Raw genomic sequence first — 18,712 nt, forward strand, 5'->3', positions numbered from 1 at the left:
GCACCTCAAGGTAGATTGGGGAAGTAAATTGTTTTGTACACTGCTGACTTGCAAAGCAACCAAACGCTCCATTGTGAGAAGGTCTTGAATGTCTTGACTAGGACTTCTACTGTTGGTCACTGAGCAGTTACACTGAACCAGTTGGGGGTCCAGTGTCTTGCTCAAGGGAACCCCGACAGAGGTCGTTCATGGGGGGGGGGGGGGGGGGGGGGTGTTACTCATTCACTTTCCCCATACACGTTTCCCCAGAGATTCGAACCGGCAACCTTCAGGACCACAGTGTACAGTGCAAGGCTGTGGCTGGAGAGCTGCTGCTGGTATGTGAGATGATGTCATCATGAGAGCACAGCAGCAGCAGCAGCAGCGGGTCCACGGGTCTGAGCCCTGGAGCTGTCAGGCTGTCAGCAGCAGGTCCGCGTGTCTGTTCACTGTCAGCAGCAGGTCCGCGTGTCTGTTCACTGTCAGCAGCAACAATGAGCTCACAGACACACAGCAGACTCTCGGCTGTCACTCAGGCTGTTTTCTCTCCTCCTGCACTCGCAGCTTTGTACAGGAGAGCATCCTTTTTACAGGAACCCATCTGTGTTCTCTCCTCCTGCTCTCACAGCTTTGTACAGGAGAGCATCTCCTTTACAGGAAGTCATCTGCAGTGACGTGACCTCCAGCAGCTGCACCCACAGGAATGACATGTTCCAAAAAGAGGTGGAATTTTGTTTTTGCAGTAACTGTTGAACATCTCGCACTGTGTGTGTGTGTGTGTGTGTGTGTGTGTGTGTGTGTGTGTGTGTGTGTGTGTGTGTGTGTGTGTGTGTGTGTGTGTGTGTGTGTGTGCGTGCGCGTGCGCGTGTGCGTGCGTGCGTGCGTGCGTGTGTGTGTGTGTGTGTGTGTGTGTGTTCATGTCTGACCTTTGTTATTGTTAAAGCAACTTTCCAAGGGCGTTTATATAACAATGTTCACTTTGCCAACAGAGGAGAAAAAAGCCAGTGGAAAAAACATTTTCTGATGTGCAAATCATTGCTTCATTTAGGCACAAACTGCAGCAATAATTAGACAAAACATTGACTTTTAGCATTCACTTTGGCAATATTGTAATTTGGCAATTGTAGCTTTGTGGTAAGAAATAAATTACATATTTGTAGGGTGGTCTGAGAGAACCCTTCACATGCATGTGGCTGCTACACACTATTGGCGATGAGCCATATTTTGACCGGGTATTTTGAGTGATTTGGTTACTTTGATCTCCGTAGTACATCATGGCGAATAATTATTTTCACAAAACAAATGAGAAAGTATTTATGTTAATGGTTTTTGGTCGAATGCCACTGTAGAAAATGGGATGTTGTGAAATGTTTAGAGCCATTTATATCATGTTTTATCACATGAAGGAGCAAAACCTCTGCACACCTAAAAGTTGACAGGTGCGTCGGACAGGTGCGTCACATTTTCACCATGTGAAGGGTTTTTGCAGGCCACCACACATTTTCTTATTGAATTAAACAATTTGACATGTTGGTAGTAACTTTGTCAATGAATTAGATATTTTGCCATTGTCTTTAGAAATAAATCAAACATTTTATAATTGTTTTAACAATCTGACATTATATATATATTTATATTTTGGAATAAATGAGACATTTTAGCATTAATTCAGTGGATTAGATATACTGTGCACTCCTCTTATAGTGATCACCTTGGGACGGGTCAAATTGATCACTATAAGCGGATGATCCTTATAACAATCTTTTTCTTTTTCTTTATTTCTCATGCAGATTACCATCGATATTTGTATATGTATTACATGAATACAGTGCATATAACATAAAGAATGTTATTGACTTTAAAAGTAAGTTAGGCCTCCAGCTGTTTCAAACACAGCGGTCTCTCGTAGACAGAGTGTCACCATCTCTCCACAGACAGAGATGCTGCGATCTCTCCATATACAGACATGCACTGAGTATCACTACTGTATCTTGTTGGCTCATTTTTGGCAGTTTGTAAGTAAAAAATAAATAAAATTACTGTAGTTTTAAACATTCTTTCCATTGTTCTCAGGTGGGACAAGGCCCAAAATGATCACTGTAAGCGTTGTATTGATCACTATAAGCAAATTATTTAAACAGCATGTGTATAGGAATGATTCGGGATCAAGCTTTTTTATCAGTATAAGCGGTTGATCACTATAACCGTGATCACTATAAGCGGATTGTATTGTATTGTAGCGGATGTACTGTATTAGCATTGTCTTTAGAAATAACTGACAGATTTTATTATTGGATATAACAAATCATTTGACATGTTTGTCATTGTCTTCAGGAATAAATGAGACAGTTTAGCATTGAAGTACATTTTATTTGTTGGCAGTCCAGCTGCCCCATCAGTCACATTCAACACATCATAAAATTGCATAATTTACAATACAAAATGTTGTCAATGTAATTTCATACAGGATAAGTCTTTAGTGGAACATCACGATTGAGCTATTTGTGTAAACTTGTGCAAATCCAGCAGAACATCAATGAAAACCACAGCACAGGCACAGGTAAGGAGCCTTCTTTATGTTACAGTAACACTGATGTATGTGACGTGCCGTGCCAGTGCATTACACACAAAACACACAGTATTAAGTGTAAAGTGTATTCACATAATATATTTACAGGTAATGTGCATTCTGCAGACTTTTGGACATAAATACACAATAACAGCATTGGACTGCATCATTATTCAGAATGTGAAATTATTAAAATACAGTAAAAAAAAGTGCAGCTCGTGACCCAAAATGAACAAAACGTGACCTTGATCCCATCTGTCTGAAATGCATTGTGTATTCTCTTCAGCAAAATATAGCATCCGGCCCAATCATCCAAACTCCGGGACGGAACACCGGAACACCTGGAACGGCCTCAGTTTTGCATTTCCCCCACTTAACCGTTGTTTATTCTCGGAATTTGCATCTGGGTCTATCATCCCGATCCGGCGCGTGGAAGGAGTATCATCCGTGGTAAACAAACGACTTCACAGAGTGGCTATCTGCTTTGACTAGGACTTGATGTGTTTGCCCTCTCCCTTGGCGGCTGCACACAGTTCTTCATAGAGGTCGGAGTGGATAAACCTGGGGTAGGAGTTGTTCTCCATCAGACTGTAGACCTTCTTCTGCGCTGCGAGGAAGCTGGTGGCGGTGGGCTTGCCGAGGCTCTGGAGGATGGCGTTCTTGGTGTGGAAATCCAGGTTGATCTGTGAGCAAAGACAAACACCCAACATGAGACTTTGGAACCCACGAAAACGTACGGTATGTTTTCTTTTGTTCTCTAGATGTTGCAAAGGCATTTATCAATACACAGGATATGATGATGACGAATCCCTTGTGCCGAGGTGAGCATTCACATACACCACTTTCACACAGAGGTTCTTCCCAGGTTGACTGCTCTTTGTTATACTAATGTTAATTGTTATGCTTGTTATGCATCTCTCTCAGGGTTGTGATCCTGTCTGAATTGTCACGACCAGGGATGGATTAACTCCGTGTTGACTGACTTTGTGTGAACTGACAAAAGAAGGCTTGAACATGGGTCAAGTTAACCCCGGGTTGGTTTGAAAGAGGTGATAGAGGCCTTTCACAAGGCCTTTCACAAGACCTTTCACAAGGCCTTTCACAAGGCCTTTCACAAAGCGCGTGTGTGTAGTCCGCCGTTACCTCTTTGGGAGCTTCGCTTTTGATGAACTCCTCATAGATGCTGTTGGCCTTCGCCCCCAGCTCCGCCTGCGACACGATGTCCCGGAAATCCTCGCAGGCCGTCCAGAACTCAACGTTCTCCTCGCAGAACTCCGACTTCAAGAAGATACAAAAGGCGGCTTTCCCATCTGCAGGGGTGAAAGAGAGAGGGAGGAGAGGTGTCAACTAAGAACCAGGCCAGGCGACACCAGCTCAGGAAGCATTTTGTGGAAGGCAATGTAAGTGCAAAGCCATTACAGTCTTGGTTTTACGGCGGCCATAAACCACCTTCATTCAGAGGCAGTTAGTGTGTGACCTTTGAGACCGTTTTCGGCAATAGTGTCGGCTATAATGCGGTGAGTGATGCTCACATTTGTGGCTGAGTAGCTTGTCAAGTGACTGCGCCCATTGCTTCACGTCATCAGCAGTTGGCCTGAGGGGCAGAGAGGAGAAATCACATTAGAAACGCTACAACAGGCAAGCATTCATTTGAAATGCAAGGTTAAAAATAACCCGCTTTTCTTTTTTCCCCTCCTCAAAATGGAAACTATAATTAATGGTCGTAGCTCCATATAGTAGGAACACAAATAGACATGATGTCATCTCTCTCAAATGTGACTCATTTATAAGCAAAGCTCACGATGGAAAATTATGTCATTTTATATCAACGTTAAATATACTGTACTGGTTTTGTAACAATGTTTTCCCACCATTTGAATCACACACATGCATAACATTTGGAATGTAATAATGTGAGGCGTAATTCTCTGAAAAGAAGTGTTGCTGCCTCACCTGTACGCTGTGTTTTTCCTCAGATTTGACCTCGACTGGGACGAGTTTATCTTCAGAAAGATTCTTATTCTCATTCTCCAGTTTTTCCTCCTGTAAGAAACAGAAACAGAACAGACTTCACTTATTAAGGATGACATGTAACATCATTCTGGATTGTGTCCTCTTCACCACCGCAGCCACATCTGATTAAATACCAAATCCAACCTGCACTTACTTGAGTCCCTTCTTCTCCGTGGAGAGGTCGGTGGTATTCATGCAGTCTGCGAACGCCATGCTTCTGGTTGACACACTCACAAGGTTCTCTCTCATGTTTTATTCCCCAAGTCAGTCAGCAGCAGTCTCCTCTCCCTCATGACCTGTCAGCCAACTTTATAGTCTCTGTGCGTCTGTGTGACAGGCAGGAGAGGCGGGCCTGGAAACACTTGCTCTTTAAAGCTGATTGGCTCTCGCTGTGTAAACACTGCCGTGCCCTGGTATGACTCTGCAGGCAGGGATAGGCTGTCACTGAATAAACATTCCCTCCCCGAGCTTCCATTTTTAAACGTAAGGTCAAGAGACGTGACGTAGACGACGTAGACGACAGACCGAGTCCTCCTTCAAAAGTATAGCTCTGCACAGGGGCAGTGGAACTTTTCCCCCCTCCTGTCTCCTGCTGCTGGAGATTTAAGGAATATACAGCCACAGAGAAGGTCCAAAATAAGGAAGCTCCATAAACACAAATGCTATGAAACCAAACCCCCTCATTTTATCCCTTAAATGTCTTTTTTTAACATTAATTTTCCATTCAAAATAACATGCATTTAACTTGTTTAAATGCCTTTTGTGCAGGGTTTACAAGGTTAATGGAAAATCCCTGCCTACTGTAAAAGTGCTTACTGTAAGAAGGGTGTCTTGAGTGGGGTCTCCTCCCTTCACTCATTTTAAGAGGATTGTTGCATGAATTAAGGGGTGAATTCGGGTGATTCTCAACCTTTTTTCATATCAAGGACCCCTGTCCACATTTAGAGCCACAGATACAAGATTTCTTTTTTTCTCTCAAATATGAGATATTTTTGTCATTGATTGATGATTTTGTCCAGAATTCTAAGGCTGTCTGTATTGTAGGCATATAGATGTGAAACTATGATCAAAATCAAAACCCTCTTTCTTCTACATTCTGTAATTGTGTTCACTTGTTGTCAATTAAATAATGCTGAAGTTGAACAATTCATCAGTTTGCTGGGGACCCCCCTGTAAGCCCCTCAAGGACCCCCGGTGGTCCCTGCACCCCATGCTGAGAACCACTGAAACAGTATATGGTCATTTTAAAGTGTGTATTTTTTTAACCTCATGACTGCGCTGTATAGGGTTAATTAGTGAATCACTCATACAGGGTGTGTCAACAGTGAGGCGTTGTAACACTATGTTCAGATCTGATAAGTTGGCACAAAGGTGATGATGCGCACCTGATAAGGGAAAATCAACGCTGAACATATCTTACATTCCTTTACACATTTCCTTGTTAGCTTTTTAAAATGTGTTATATATAGAATCAGACGGGTACAAAATATGTGTGTGTGTGTGTGTGTGTGTGTGTGTGTGTGTGCGTGTGCGTGCGTGCGTGTGTGTGTGTGTGTGTGTGTGTGTGTGAGTGTGTGTGTGTGTGTGTGTTTTGTGTGTGTGTGTGTGTGTGTGTGTGTGTGTGTGTGTGTGTGTGTGTGTGTGTGTGTGTGTGTGCGTGCGTGCGTGCGTGCGTGCGTGCGTGCGTGCGTGTGTGTGTGTGTGTGTGTGTGTGTGTGAGAGAGAGAGAGAGAGACATATCGATCATTGGTACATGTAACGCCTGCATGGATGATGCATAATATTTCTTTAACTCAAATCGGAACTAAAACGTATCTATAGAACTGAGATAAACATTGCACCCAACAAACGGCAACAACTCTATGGCGGTTCTTGCAGGCCAAACAAAACACGAGCACCGCAGCTGTGGAAATCCACTTCCTGGATCGCTCATTGACTGACTGGTGCCCATTGATTCAAGCTTGATGATCAGCTTTCATGTCTGCGTGTGCGTACGTGCACGTGCTGGATGCCAGCCAACACTCCCCCCTCTGTGCGTGTGCGTACGTGCACGTGCTGGATGCCATCATGCACAGGCCAACACACCTTCCTGTGTGCGTGCGCGTACGTGCACGTGCTGGATGCCATCATGCACAAGCCAACACTCCCTCTGTGCGTGTGCGTATACGTGCACGTGCTGGATGCCATCATGCACAGGCCAACACTCCCTCTGTGCGTGTGCGTACGTGCACGTGCTGGATGCCATCATGCACAGGCCAACAACACACCCTCCTGTGTGCAATCCACTTCCCATTTGCTCCCCAGGTGAAACAAGGTGTCAGTGTTTCTCCCGCAGGTGAACCAAGGTGTCAGTGTGGATTCTGTGGAATCATTCACTGCTTGGGCTAAACCTGTCCAACCTGTTTTTTTTTTCATTATCCACAGTAGATAAATAACTCACATCATCTCTGTTTGGCATCAACCCTGCACTGCCGCGTGTTTTCATTCGCCCATTGTTTTCCATGCAAATCAATCCGTGGCTGTGAATGTGTGTCGCGTTCCTGTAAAATGTATCTGCCTGCAAATGTGATGGAAACAAAATTTGCATGTTTTAAATATGGGGTCAATAAAAAAATATAAATAGTAATAACTACTGTTGGTGGTTATGATGATGTATCTATCTATATATCTATGAGGCCATTTACACCTGGCGTTAACATGCGTTTTCTGTGATCAGATTGCAAACACAGGTGCAAACACCCCCGAAACGCATTGAAGAAGGATTGCAATCTGATCGGCCAAACCACCTCCGGAGGTGGTCAGGGATGCATTGTGTACACATTGAACACAAGTGTAAATGCAATGTGTCCTCTCAATCTGGATACAGCAACTTTATGCGGATTGAGAGGACAACCATTTCTGCAATCAGATTGCAGAAAACGCATGTTAACGCCAGGTGTAAATGGCCTCTATCTATCTACATACTAACAAACCTTGGTCGCTCGCTGCGCGGCCTCGCCCGCCCTGCAGCTCGCCCACTGCACGTCACATACGCAGCCCAGTCACTGCGCGGCCTCGCTGCTGCTTGGCCTGCAATATCCTCACCCAGAAAGGATGACATCACTGATGACATCATCACTGAACTTGCCTCAGCCAGGAAAGATGACATCACTGATGACATCATCACTGATGAAGTAATTAGGGCAATCACCTAATTAAAAAATCCGGCTCTGTCAGGTCACCCGCATGGGTGCTCTTTACACTTCCTGAAAGTTTCAGCCCGATTGCACGTAAAACGGCATAGCTGTGCGCGGCCAAAATTCTGCTCACACACATGCACACACACACGCACACAGACACACTTCTCCACACACTCCTCATTCTTATTATAGGACAAACAATGTGGACTCTGTCTGTTTGTTTCAAGAATTTTGTTCAGCCACAGCTATGCCGTTTTACGTGCGATCGGGCTGAAACTTTCAGGGAGTGTAAAGAGCACCCGTGCAGGTGACCTGACAGAGCCGGATTTTTTAATTAGGGCAGATTAATTGCCCTAATTAAATATGCGAGCTGCAGGGCCAGCTAGGCAAGCTGCAGGGCGGGCGAGCCTAGTGATCGAGCATGCATAGCGCGCGAGATGCCTAGTGTAGCATAAGTGCAAAACAATGCCAAATAGCAGTGATATCATAAGTAATGCAGAGTCTACTTTTCCCCTCTTTGATGGCTGTTCAGTTACAGTAAGTGGTCTCACTTATTCACCGCACGGCGTGTTCCAATATTCAAACCCTCTTTGCGATACATTTACCATCCATGTTTGGAGAGGTTTGCCATTTAAGCACTTTGAACTCTTGATTCCGGTCATTTCGTTTAGGTTGACATTTCCATCATATCCCAGAACTAGGATGGATCCCTAGTGGGGAATGACACACACATCATGAAAACGTACAGAATCTTCACATTTTGTTCTGGACTCTTAGTAGTAGGCTACAGCATGTCTGCGTCACCCGCTGCGTGTGTTGTGATCCTTCCCTCCTCCACACCCGCTCGCTGTGTTGCTGTGTGAAAACACGGTGTTCACCGGCCGCGTGTGTTTATTATGATGTGCAGACTGTGTGTGTAAGCAGCTGTCCGTTTAGAAGTGGACGGAGAGCAGAGCCAAGTTTCCACTGAGGCAGCTAGGCGGTGTGTCCAAAAAGGCCTTACACACAAGGTGATTCCCAGCACTGCCTGCAGCCTTTGTCCTGTGTCTTCAGTTCCAAACATACAGTTCTACTGTACTCTTAAAATTGCGGTCTAATGGTATAAAAACACGTGTGATGACATCAGCAATCATCACAAAGACCACTTTAAACGACTAGCAAACTTCCAGTGCACTGTCCAGTGTCCATATTAGGCAGGCGTGTCCAAACGTTTTTGAATGGGGGCCAGGTGAGACAAGATAGTATCTTATATGAGCTATTTGCATGCGTACCGCCTGCTACTGTTGACTTCTCCATTCTGAAAATGGAAGGGCCTACAGGATACGGGCAAGTTAGCCAGTGGTGCCCCAAAAACTGGTGTATGGATGAGTAGATTCTCAGCAATAATAATAAAATAATGCCTGTACTTTATGTGCTCTTGTAAGCAGAATGTTAACATCTAGTCTCGAACCTCTGTACTGTGGGTCCATAATGTATTGAAAATAGTTTTCCACACCAGAAATATATGAGTTATGGTGATCTTTTCAAATGAAACTGTATTTCACACATCTATTTGTGTGTTTCAGAGATTGAGAGAGAGAGAGAGAGAGATAGAGAGAGAGCACCCAGGCCGTTTGCGCTTCTGCTGCTAAACATGATGACTGTCTTGTATATTAATATGAGTGAGCAGAGTTTGTGCAGCCCCAAGCCTGTGACACTGTCAGGCTGTGGCTTATTATTATTACCAGCCGGGACAACATGTGGCTGGCACTGGTACAGTATTGTTTTCACCTTGTGAATCTGTGTGTGTGTGTGTGTGTGTGTGTGTGTGTGTGTGTGTGTGTGTGTGTGTGTGTGTGTGTGTGTGTGTGTGTGTCTGTGTGTGTGTGTGTGTGTGTGTGTGTGTGTGTGTGTGTGTGTGTGTGTGTGTGTGTTGTGTGTGTGTGTGTGTGTGTGTGTGTGTGTGTGTCTGTGTGTGTGTGTCTGTGTGTGTGTGTGTGTGTGTGTGTGTGTGTGTGTGTGTGTGTGTGTGTGTGTGTGTGTGTGTTTGTGTGGGTGTGTGTGTGTGTGTGTGTGTGTGTGTGTGTGTGTGTTTGTGTGTGTGTGGGTGTGTGTGTGTGTGTGTGTGTGTGTGTGTGTGTGTGTGTGTGTGTGTGTGTGTGTGTGTGTAAATGTGGTCCTGGAGATACCTTTTGTTGCAGGAACTACCAGCTGTTTATTTGTCTGTCTGTCATCTTCCAGGAAGGCCGTTCACGATTAAAAAACACGATTTCAGACGGAAGCCCGTCTTTATTGTCACACGAACACTACAACACATGCATGCGGCCACAACACACACTCATGCTGACGGTGGCCGGTGAAATATGTCCTCTGCATTTGACCCATCCAGGCTTGTCCTTTCCTCCAGGGGGCAGGCCAGGAGCAGTGGTCGCTTTTTCTTTCCAGCGCCCGGGGACCAACTTCAGATGTTGTCGTCACTGGTCGGATGACGATCTTCTGCATGTTTTTAGTGGGGGGTTATGTACAGAGGAACAGCATTTATGCCGACAGTAGGCAGACAGGAAAGGTGGGGAGAGAGACAGGGGATGACATGCGGCAAAGGACCTCGGGTCGGCTTCGAACCCGCGTCAGCCGCGCGAAGGACCGAGCCTCCGTCGTACGTGTGCTACCAGGTGAGCCACCAGGACGCACCACACACACACACACACACACACACACACCTACACACACACACACACACACACACACACACACACACACACACACACACACACACACATACACACACACACACACACACACACACACACACACACACACACACACACACACTTAACGCCCCTGGCCCACATTCATGTGAGTCATAGGGGTCATCATGGCTGGTGTGTTCCCATCGCAACATTGTCTCTTGTTCTTTTGTATATTGTATTTTGGGTTGTTGTGGTTTGTTTGGAGTGTTACGTATTTGAGTGAGTGGTTTTGTTAAAGGAACACTCCGCCCATTTTCAACCAGCTTTGTATCATCAGTAGTATATCAGAAAACTGTAAACGGTTTTGAAGTCTGTCATTTAATTTGACAGTTATTGAGTGTTAAAGTGTGGACCAGTGACATCACTGGTCCACAATAACTCAAATTAATAACTCATTAACTCAAATCAACTCTCAATAACTGTCAAACTATTCATCATTCATCTAGTTTGACAGTTATTGAGAGTTGATTTGAGTTAATGAGTTATTAATTTGAGTTATTGTGGACCAGTGATGTCACTGGTCCACACTTTAACACTCAATAACTGTCAAATTAAATGACAGACTTCAAAACAGTTTACAGTTTTCTGATATACTACTGATGTTCTAATGATACAAAGCTGGTTGAAAATGGGCAGAGTGTTCCTTTAAGTAATTCCTTGTTATATTTTGGGTTGCTGACTCGGTAATATTTTTTTTAGCCACGGAAAATCTTAAGAACTTTTATATTTTTTTTATCATCTTGCATTTTTTACTGAACATTTTAAAGACCCCACCGGGCTTGAACACTTCCAAGGCCTTGTTTTCTTTAGCCAATAATAAACATGTGTTTATGCTCCAACTCCTTTTGTCCTGGGTTATACTGCTCACCTCTTGAAATACGCTTATCTGTTGGTGGTCCATTTGTTAAGCTTCACTCTTTAATGTAGTCACTAGCCAGCCTTTTTACAATATCATGCAAATTATATTATTGTAAAAAAAAAAGTGAAAAAATTATTGGATATCAACAAAACAAAACAGAATACCGGTATGCCAGGAGAAAATGTGGCAACACTTTCCATGAGGATATGGCATGACATGACACTGTCATAACCATGACATGACACCTGCCATGAACATGAAGGAGGCGTTATGAATGTTTATGACATTGACAGTGTCATTCGGTAAATGATGTCATTGTTAATGCAATGTTGACATTGTTTGAGATCATGAGATGTCTTCATTATGACAACTTGACATTAACCAAGACAGTGTAATTACGCTTAAGTTCAAATTGTACCAGTAGTTGAGCTCAATTAAGGAAAACACTCATGACACAGTTATAAACTAATTTGACAGTATAATGACACGTGATGACAGCTTAATGAAATGTTAAAATTGTACCACTTTGAGGTCAAGGAAAATAGTAATGATATTGTTATAAACTCATTTGAAACTGTAATTGCACTTAATGCCATCCTAATGTCTGCTATGTCATGTTTATGACCGGTTATTATGTCAAGTTGTCATAACATTGACAGGTTATGTTGTCTTGTTGTTAATTTGTCATGTAACAACAACATTATAATTTACCGAATGACAGTTAATGACAACAGTCATAAACATTCATAAAGCCTCCTTCATGTTCATGAGGTGCCATGGTTATGAGAGCATCATGTCAGTCGTCATGCACCCACAAGGAAAGTGTTACTGAAAATGTTAATTATTGTTGTCATTTATAACACGAGTGCAGTGCCCATTCCCCCATGCACCACCCTGTGGGCGCTCCCCCCCCCCCTCCTCCCCCCCCCCCCCCCCCCCCCCCCCCCCCGCACACACACTGCACTCAGTCAGGTCTCCCTAAGCGCAAGTTTGAAGTCAATCCAACAAACGGTTCTCAAGATATGCGAAGAAAATACATACAAACAGTCCTGGAATAAGTCCAAATTGCACTGCACTGTGTCGAGTTCCCATCAGCGCACTCCCCAAAGTTAAAGTTGATCAGACAAACGGTTCTCAAGATAAACCACTTTTTGTGTTGCCAGTAAGTGGTGCTGTGCCGAATTGTACAACATTCTGCACTGTTCTATGTCAGGTTCCCAGCAGCACACTCTCCAAGTTTGAAGTCGATCAGATGAATGGCTATGGAGATAAAGCATTTTTTATGTTGCCAGTAGGTGGCGCTATGCCGAATTGCACGAAAACAGGGCACTGCACTGCACAATAGGGCACACTCCCAATCCTACTTACACAGGATGGGGGTTCCCGGAAGTGGCGTGGCCCTAGAGCAGTGATACTCAACTTGCGGCCAGGGGGCCAGATGCGGCCCGCGACAGGGTGCAGAGTGGCCCCCCGACCATTTCCTAATAATTTCACATTAGTTTTCATTGTGAATTAGAATCTAATTCACAATAATAGCTAATGTGAAATAAAGTTTGGCTGAGCTCCAGTTAAATTGTCAAATACTGCCATCTGCTCGCTACCCAGGCACTTATGTATGTACTTAACCTAACTAACTTAACCTAACTAACTATCCGGTGGGCACAACATTGTCAGATTAAACTCCGGCTGACACCCCAAAAAACTACGCTCCGCTACAGAAAAATGTATATTGTTTGTTTATTAGCTGGCCCCTGGCCTCCTATCATTTCACAAAAGTGGCCCCCGGGCAAAGCAAGTTGAGTATCCCTGCCCTAGAGGATATTATTTCTGAATGCGTGACTCATTATAGCCTACCATTATAGCCACATAACTACTGATTATTTCCCCTTGATTTTATTCATGACAGACTTGTAAATGCATATTTGGACAGGCACATACATATAGGAATAGATTTCTTCACCCTCTGCTCTTAATTGGAACCTGAGGAGAGATGCTGCCCCCCCTAAACACAGGGTCGTTCCTTTGTTTACTTTCTCAGTAGAGCCACTTCTTAACATGCAGTGGAATCCGTATTATAACCTGCACCTAGCCGGTTGGCCTGCATGTTAAACAACAATTAGCCGGCCTACGCGCACTCCCACGACTCCGTATCTTATCTACCTCGACCACCGGTATAAGATCCGCTTCCACGCAAGCGCTGGTCATGTTAAACAGTGGAACGATATGATCCGCATATGATATGTCCGTAGTGGGCGGGTGTGGCTCTTCGTGACTCACTTCACGTTCGCTAGTTTATTAATTAATGAATCGTTCGGGCAATCGCTTATATCAACGAGCAAACTCACGGTTTCCTCAAGTGTTGCCAAAACGGCTTGAATTGTTAAGTGGGGGCTAGAATGACCGTGCTTTCCGAGGTGAGGGCTGGCTTGACTGCAGTTGTAGGCAGCCAGGTCCAGTGCATCAGGAGGAGGGACGCTGCTGCGTTGCTTGCTTGCTCCCATGTCAGAAAAACAAAGCCTAACGTTTGTGGGAGATTCAAGTTGTCGCACTTATTACTTTTAGCTAACGCTACGTTGTTTTTTCATCAAGGCAATGTCCAGAAGATATGGGTTCATGAGTTTCTGCAAATGCAGATAGATAGGCTACAGTAGGAGAATGCATGCATGTTGTCTGTTTCAATAACGAAAGCGTCCTTTACCGAGAACGACGTGCCGACCAATTAAATATTCTTGCTGCGAAATCGGCCTCTTAATGACAACACTGGAATAAATAAGATCGACTACGACTATAGAGGCTATAAAGAATGGACTATAGAGAAATAAATGGATTCAAAACGTTTATTTAGGCTATCAAACTTTTGTGGGGAGAATAGCCTACATTTAAAACTAGTCAGATATGACTAGTTGCCACTTGCAAAATAAATCACCCACAGTGATTGACGACGGTGCGACCACTATTTTGACTGCCTCATAGCTAAAGCTGTTTCCTATCACATTTCTTGTGTTTGATACATGCTACCGCGCCGCCCCCCCCTCCCACCCCCCACCCCCTGGCAGAAAAAACGGCTCATATCCAGTTGTTTCTTAACAAAGACCCCTCATGTTTAGAAAGGCAAAACCTGAAAATATCCTGCTCTCTCTAGCTGGACATGATCCGGAGTTCATGTTTAAAAGGCACTTAGGTGTCAAACAGCCCTAATTAAAGCTGCGGCTTAGGGCTGAAGGAGCAGATCTTAAGACAAATATTCAAATATCGAACGTGTTTCGCGTTCGAATCGCACGGAAACAGGGCACCGCCCTCCGTCGGGTCGCCATCAGCGCACCCCCCGAGTTTCAAGTCGATCCGACCAACGTTTCTCGAGATACGCGAAGGACAGACAGAGAGACAGAGCGAGAGAGACACAGACGATAGTCAAATTATAGTATAGATACAGTACAATGTAATTAAGCAATAAGCCACTAGAGGCCGTGGTTTACAGTGATTTTAGAACAGCTAATGGCCCAATTATGCTCAGCTCACCCAATCATAATCAAGGACCGGAACTATCGCTTTTATATTGAATGTTTCACTATAGTGAGCAAGTGTGGGACGTGTGGAAGGTCCGACATCGCGTGCCCGACGGTGGCCATTCTGGCCTGAGTCGACTGAGCAAAGGTAAAATTGTGAGGAAAATCTAACGTCTTCTCACAAATGACTAATTTCATAGAAACTGGAACTCCGGGCCTTCCTGTTTCTAAAACTGCAGATATCAATGCTGTATTTCATTTTCAAGTCAACAGATGCCTTCCACTGATAAAATAAAAGGATAACAGGAAACGGCAAGTAACCTCCTTTGTCAGATATCAGAGAACATTTGTATTTCAACATAAATGTTGCCACAAACTGTGACAATTCGTAAGGTCACTCTGATGTCACGCAAGCAAGGGAGGCAGGAAGGGACCCGGAACTGGGGGTAACCCGCCATTCAAAACAATGAGCGCGGATGTGAATTTTTGTAAATAAACAAGACACGTACGTGGTGTGAGCTACTGTTTTTAGCCCGGATATTACAAAAGATCCCACTGATTCATAACAGGTCTAAAGTCATGTTATAGCAGTTGGGCGCACTTAGTGACAAGCAAGACAACAGTAAAACGGACAGGTTTTTCTATTGAGTTTGGCATCAGTGGGCGTAACCCATAGGAGAGCGAGCCCCGTACCCCCAGAGTTGCGTAGCAACAACACCGAAAGTAACTCCAGACAGTGTGAGCCAAAACTCAAAGCCAATTCAAGCTCAAAGCCATGATTTAGGCTGATTCTTCTTGGATTCCAGATTCTACTTGATCCTATGATTTTTCAATCTCGTGCTTACGCGTTATTCAGATAATAAACTGTGTGTTCAAGTGCAGTCTCACATACCTCCAATGTCACAAACCTTCAGCTTCAATAAAGGCAAAGCTCAACAATTCCACAGCGAATGCCCATTAGCGACAATGACAGCACCCCATGAATAATCCCTGACACAGACTTCCTGGCTGAATAGAGTCCCTGACACAGACTTCCTGTCTGGGAAAAACAAAGAAACGTAAACGTATTGTTGGTTTGTGCCGTTTCCTTTTCTCCAAAACTCTACTGCACTATTGCTAAATGTTCGTACGTCATAACGTAGCACTGGGAACATCATCATTCTCATAAATTAAATAAGCTATTGTTACATGGTTTCCCCCATAGCCTATGTAATGGCAATCCAATTTGATTGGATTTGAAAGCGCCCACAGCACTAACCCCTTCATGGTGACGTAATCATATGCTCGCCCACATTTCTCAAGTTTTGATTCATCACATCCTTTGGGCAGCGGATTTCACACCAGGGGATGAGACACACACACACACACACACACACACACACACACACACACACACACACACACACACACACACACACACACACACACACACACACACACACACACACACACACACACACACACACACACACACACAGAGCTCAGGGGATGAGACACACACTTCTCTGCCAGCCCACTCCACATTTTCAAACACATTGTATATCACATTTCTCGATACGTGAGTTTCAACGTTATACACGTCAATAGAGTCCAACGAGGGAGGGAGTAGGCGTGGGAATGGCCACACCATCTACTATGAATCACCTCATTGAGTGGAAAGGAATTGCTTCAAAATGCCCCCAGTCGATGGGGTGGAGTTGTACAATCTCTACAACCCAGTTTCCCTGGGGTTGTAGAGATTACTTGCAAAACCCCATTTAATGGATAGGATTCGGGGGTTGTACAGATTACTTGCAAAACCTCATTTAATAGATATAGGATTCTCCATTGCTCTTCTCTCGACCACCCTGCCCACCTCTGCAGGCATGGGGAGGGTCTGCTTGGACCCCTAGGTCCTTAGGTTTAGGGATGGGGGGTGTGAGAGGTTAGGTTTAGGGTCTGGGGGGTGTGAGAGTTTAGGTTTAGGGTCAGGGGTGGGAGAGGTTAGGGTCTGGGGGGTGGGAGAGGTTAGGTTTAGGCATAGGGGGTGGGAGAGGTTAGGTTTAGGGTTAGGGGGTTGGAGAAGTTAGGGAGACCCCCTTCGGAGGGTCGGAGACCCCGGAGACCCCTCCAAGTCTCTCCCACGCCCCATGCCTAACCCTAACCCAGACCCTAACCTCTGACATCCCTAACCCTACCCCTAACCTCTCCCACCCCCCAGACCCTAACCTCCCCCCCCCCAACCTCTCCCACCCCTGACCCTAAACCTAACCTCTCCGGTGGTCGGGTCCACTATTCTATAAAGGATGGCTTTACCGATAATCAACCCACTTTGTATCATATATCATTTCTGTAATATAAGCATATGGGAAGTGTTTACCTTCTCTCTCTGTTTACCTCATGGAGGAAAATCCTCCTGCAGAAACTCCGCCCTGCCAGCTGCAAGTCATTAAGGCTCGTTAAGGCTCTCCATGGATGTGGGCATACTTAAAAAATAAAAATAAACAATAACAGGCGCCCTTAATTTTATTGGCGGTTGGTATATTTCTTCCTCTTTCTTTTTCTTATTAGTTTGTCTATTAAATGTCTATTTGTATTTGTCAATTTGCTTTAGTTGCCTAAACCTAACCAAGTAGCTTTGTTGCCTAAATATAACCAAAGTTGTTTTACTTGCCTAAACATGAAGTTGTTTTAATTACTTGCCTATACTTGCCTAGACATGAAGTTGTTTTAATTACTTGCCTAAAAATAAGTTGTTTTACTTGCCTAAACATATAAGCAAAGTTGTTTGATTTGAGTTTAACGTTGTAAAGGCAGAAAGGTTTCCAAATTATCATGTCCCTGGTTTTCAGACAACACCAGCATTTTATTCTGGTGACTGGGTTGTCTCTGCTGCAGCAGCCCCACATCTTGGTTTGGGCTGAACATGTGACGGGTGTATTTTGACATAAAAGTCTTGCCTAGTGCCGCGGCTTGAAGGCTGGAAGAAGTTATGTAAGGCAGAAAATGCCTTTAATAGGAAATAATACGCTCGCTCTGCTGATTAGCTTCACTGCACCTGCAACTGTTTATGGCTCTTTTTTAAAACTCAGTGTGTATAAATAGATTTGTTTTGAAACTTGGTGTGTGTGTGTATATATAGATTTGTTTGGAGATTGGTGTCAGATCGCACTCCGTTACCAAGCGAGATGGACTGTAAATTCAGAGTGCAACCCGCCACATTCCTGCATGTCACCTACTCGGAGCATCCAGAGCGAACTCCAAGGCCTCCGAGGCATCTCGCCAGTAAGGTAGCAGCTACTCCACAACAGTGAGAAGAAGTGTGTGTGAGGCCAGAACTTGGCACGGACTCTATATTTCCATGCTTGTGGGAGGGAGTATCAGATTAATCCTGTAACTGACAACAATGATGTCATCTGAAATGTTCATTAAGCCCTCTGATGTTGTGAGCTGTGAGCCGGTGGTGGAGGCTCACTATACTCTTCATAAAACAGAATATATACAGTATGAACACATGTCAAGTACAAAAAAAAACATAGTGTGAGTGAGTGAGACCACAACTGGAGGAGGAGGACACTTTGAGTCTGGACGGGGTTACCAAAGAAGATCACTTTGTTCCAAGACGCTATTTGAATAATTTAATGGCATCCAAATCACTACCATTTCTTTCCACAAGCACTCCAATAGTCTACAACAAACTTTGTACTCAAATGGTGACAATGCACAATAAATAATACATTGTTTAACTCTTAAGTTAACATATCAACTCCCGATTAATACATTCAAACAACATGCTTCAGGAGGTAATAAAAGGCATATTCACAGGGTATACAAGGCGACTACAATGCTATCATGCAATAACATCCTATTTCTATAATAATTCGACTCAAATAAGTTAG

General features: G+C 44.2%; 2 protein-coding genes across 3 annotated transcripts in view; both read right to left on the reverse strand.

Moving 5' to 3' along the window:
- Nucleotides 1-2,339: 2,339 nt before the first annotated feature.
- The window catches only part of LOC310786013 (uncharacterized protein), a 32,277-nt gene continuing 15,904 nt past the window's right edge, over nt 2,340-18,712 (reverse strand). The window contains exons 6-10 of the mRNA XM_083647199.1: nt 4,716-4,814; nt 4,502-4,591; nt 4,081-4,142; nt 3,692-3,858; nt 2,340-3,231 (exon numbers count right to left, since the gene is read on the reverse strand). Coding sequence (XP_083503325.1) covers nt 3,037-3,231; nt 3,692-3,858; nt 4,081-4,142; nt 4,502-4,591; nt 4,716-4,814 — 613 coding nt within the window. The 3' untranslated portion in view covers nt 2,340-3,036. The remainder of the gene's footprint in view (nt 3,232-3,691; nt 3,859-4,080; nt 4,143-4,501; nt 4,592-4,715; nt 4,815-18,712) is intronic.
- The window catches only part of LOC310786863 (regulator of G-protein signaling 1-like), a 4,524-nt gene continuing 4,258 nt past the window's right edge, over nt 18,447-18,712 (reverse strand). For both annotated transcript variants that reach the window (XM_083648184.1, XM_083648183.1), the window contains one exon: nt 18,447-18,712. This exon is cut by the window's right edge and continues 2,439 nt beyond it. The gene's annotated coding sequence lies outside the window, so the exon portion shown is untranslated.

This window comes from Poromitra crassiceps (assembly GCF_964638095.1).
Source record: "Poromitra crassiceps genome assembly, chromosome: 12".
Lineage (NCBI taxonomy): Eukaryota > Metazoa > Chordata > Actinopteri > Beryciformes > Melamphaidae > Poromitra > Poromitra crassiceps.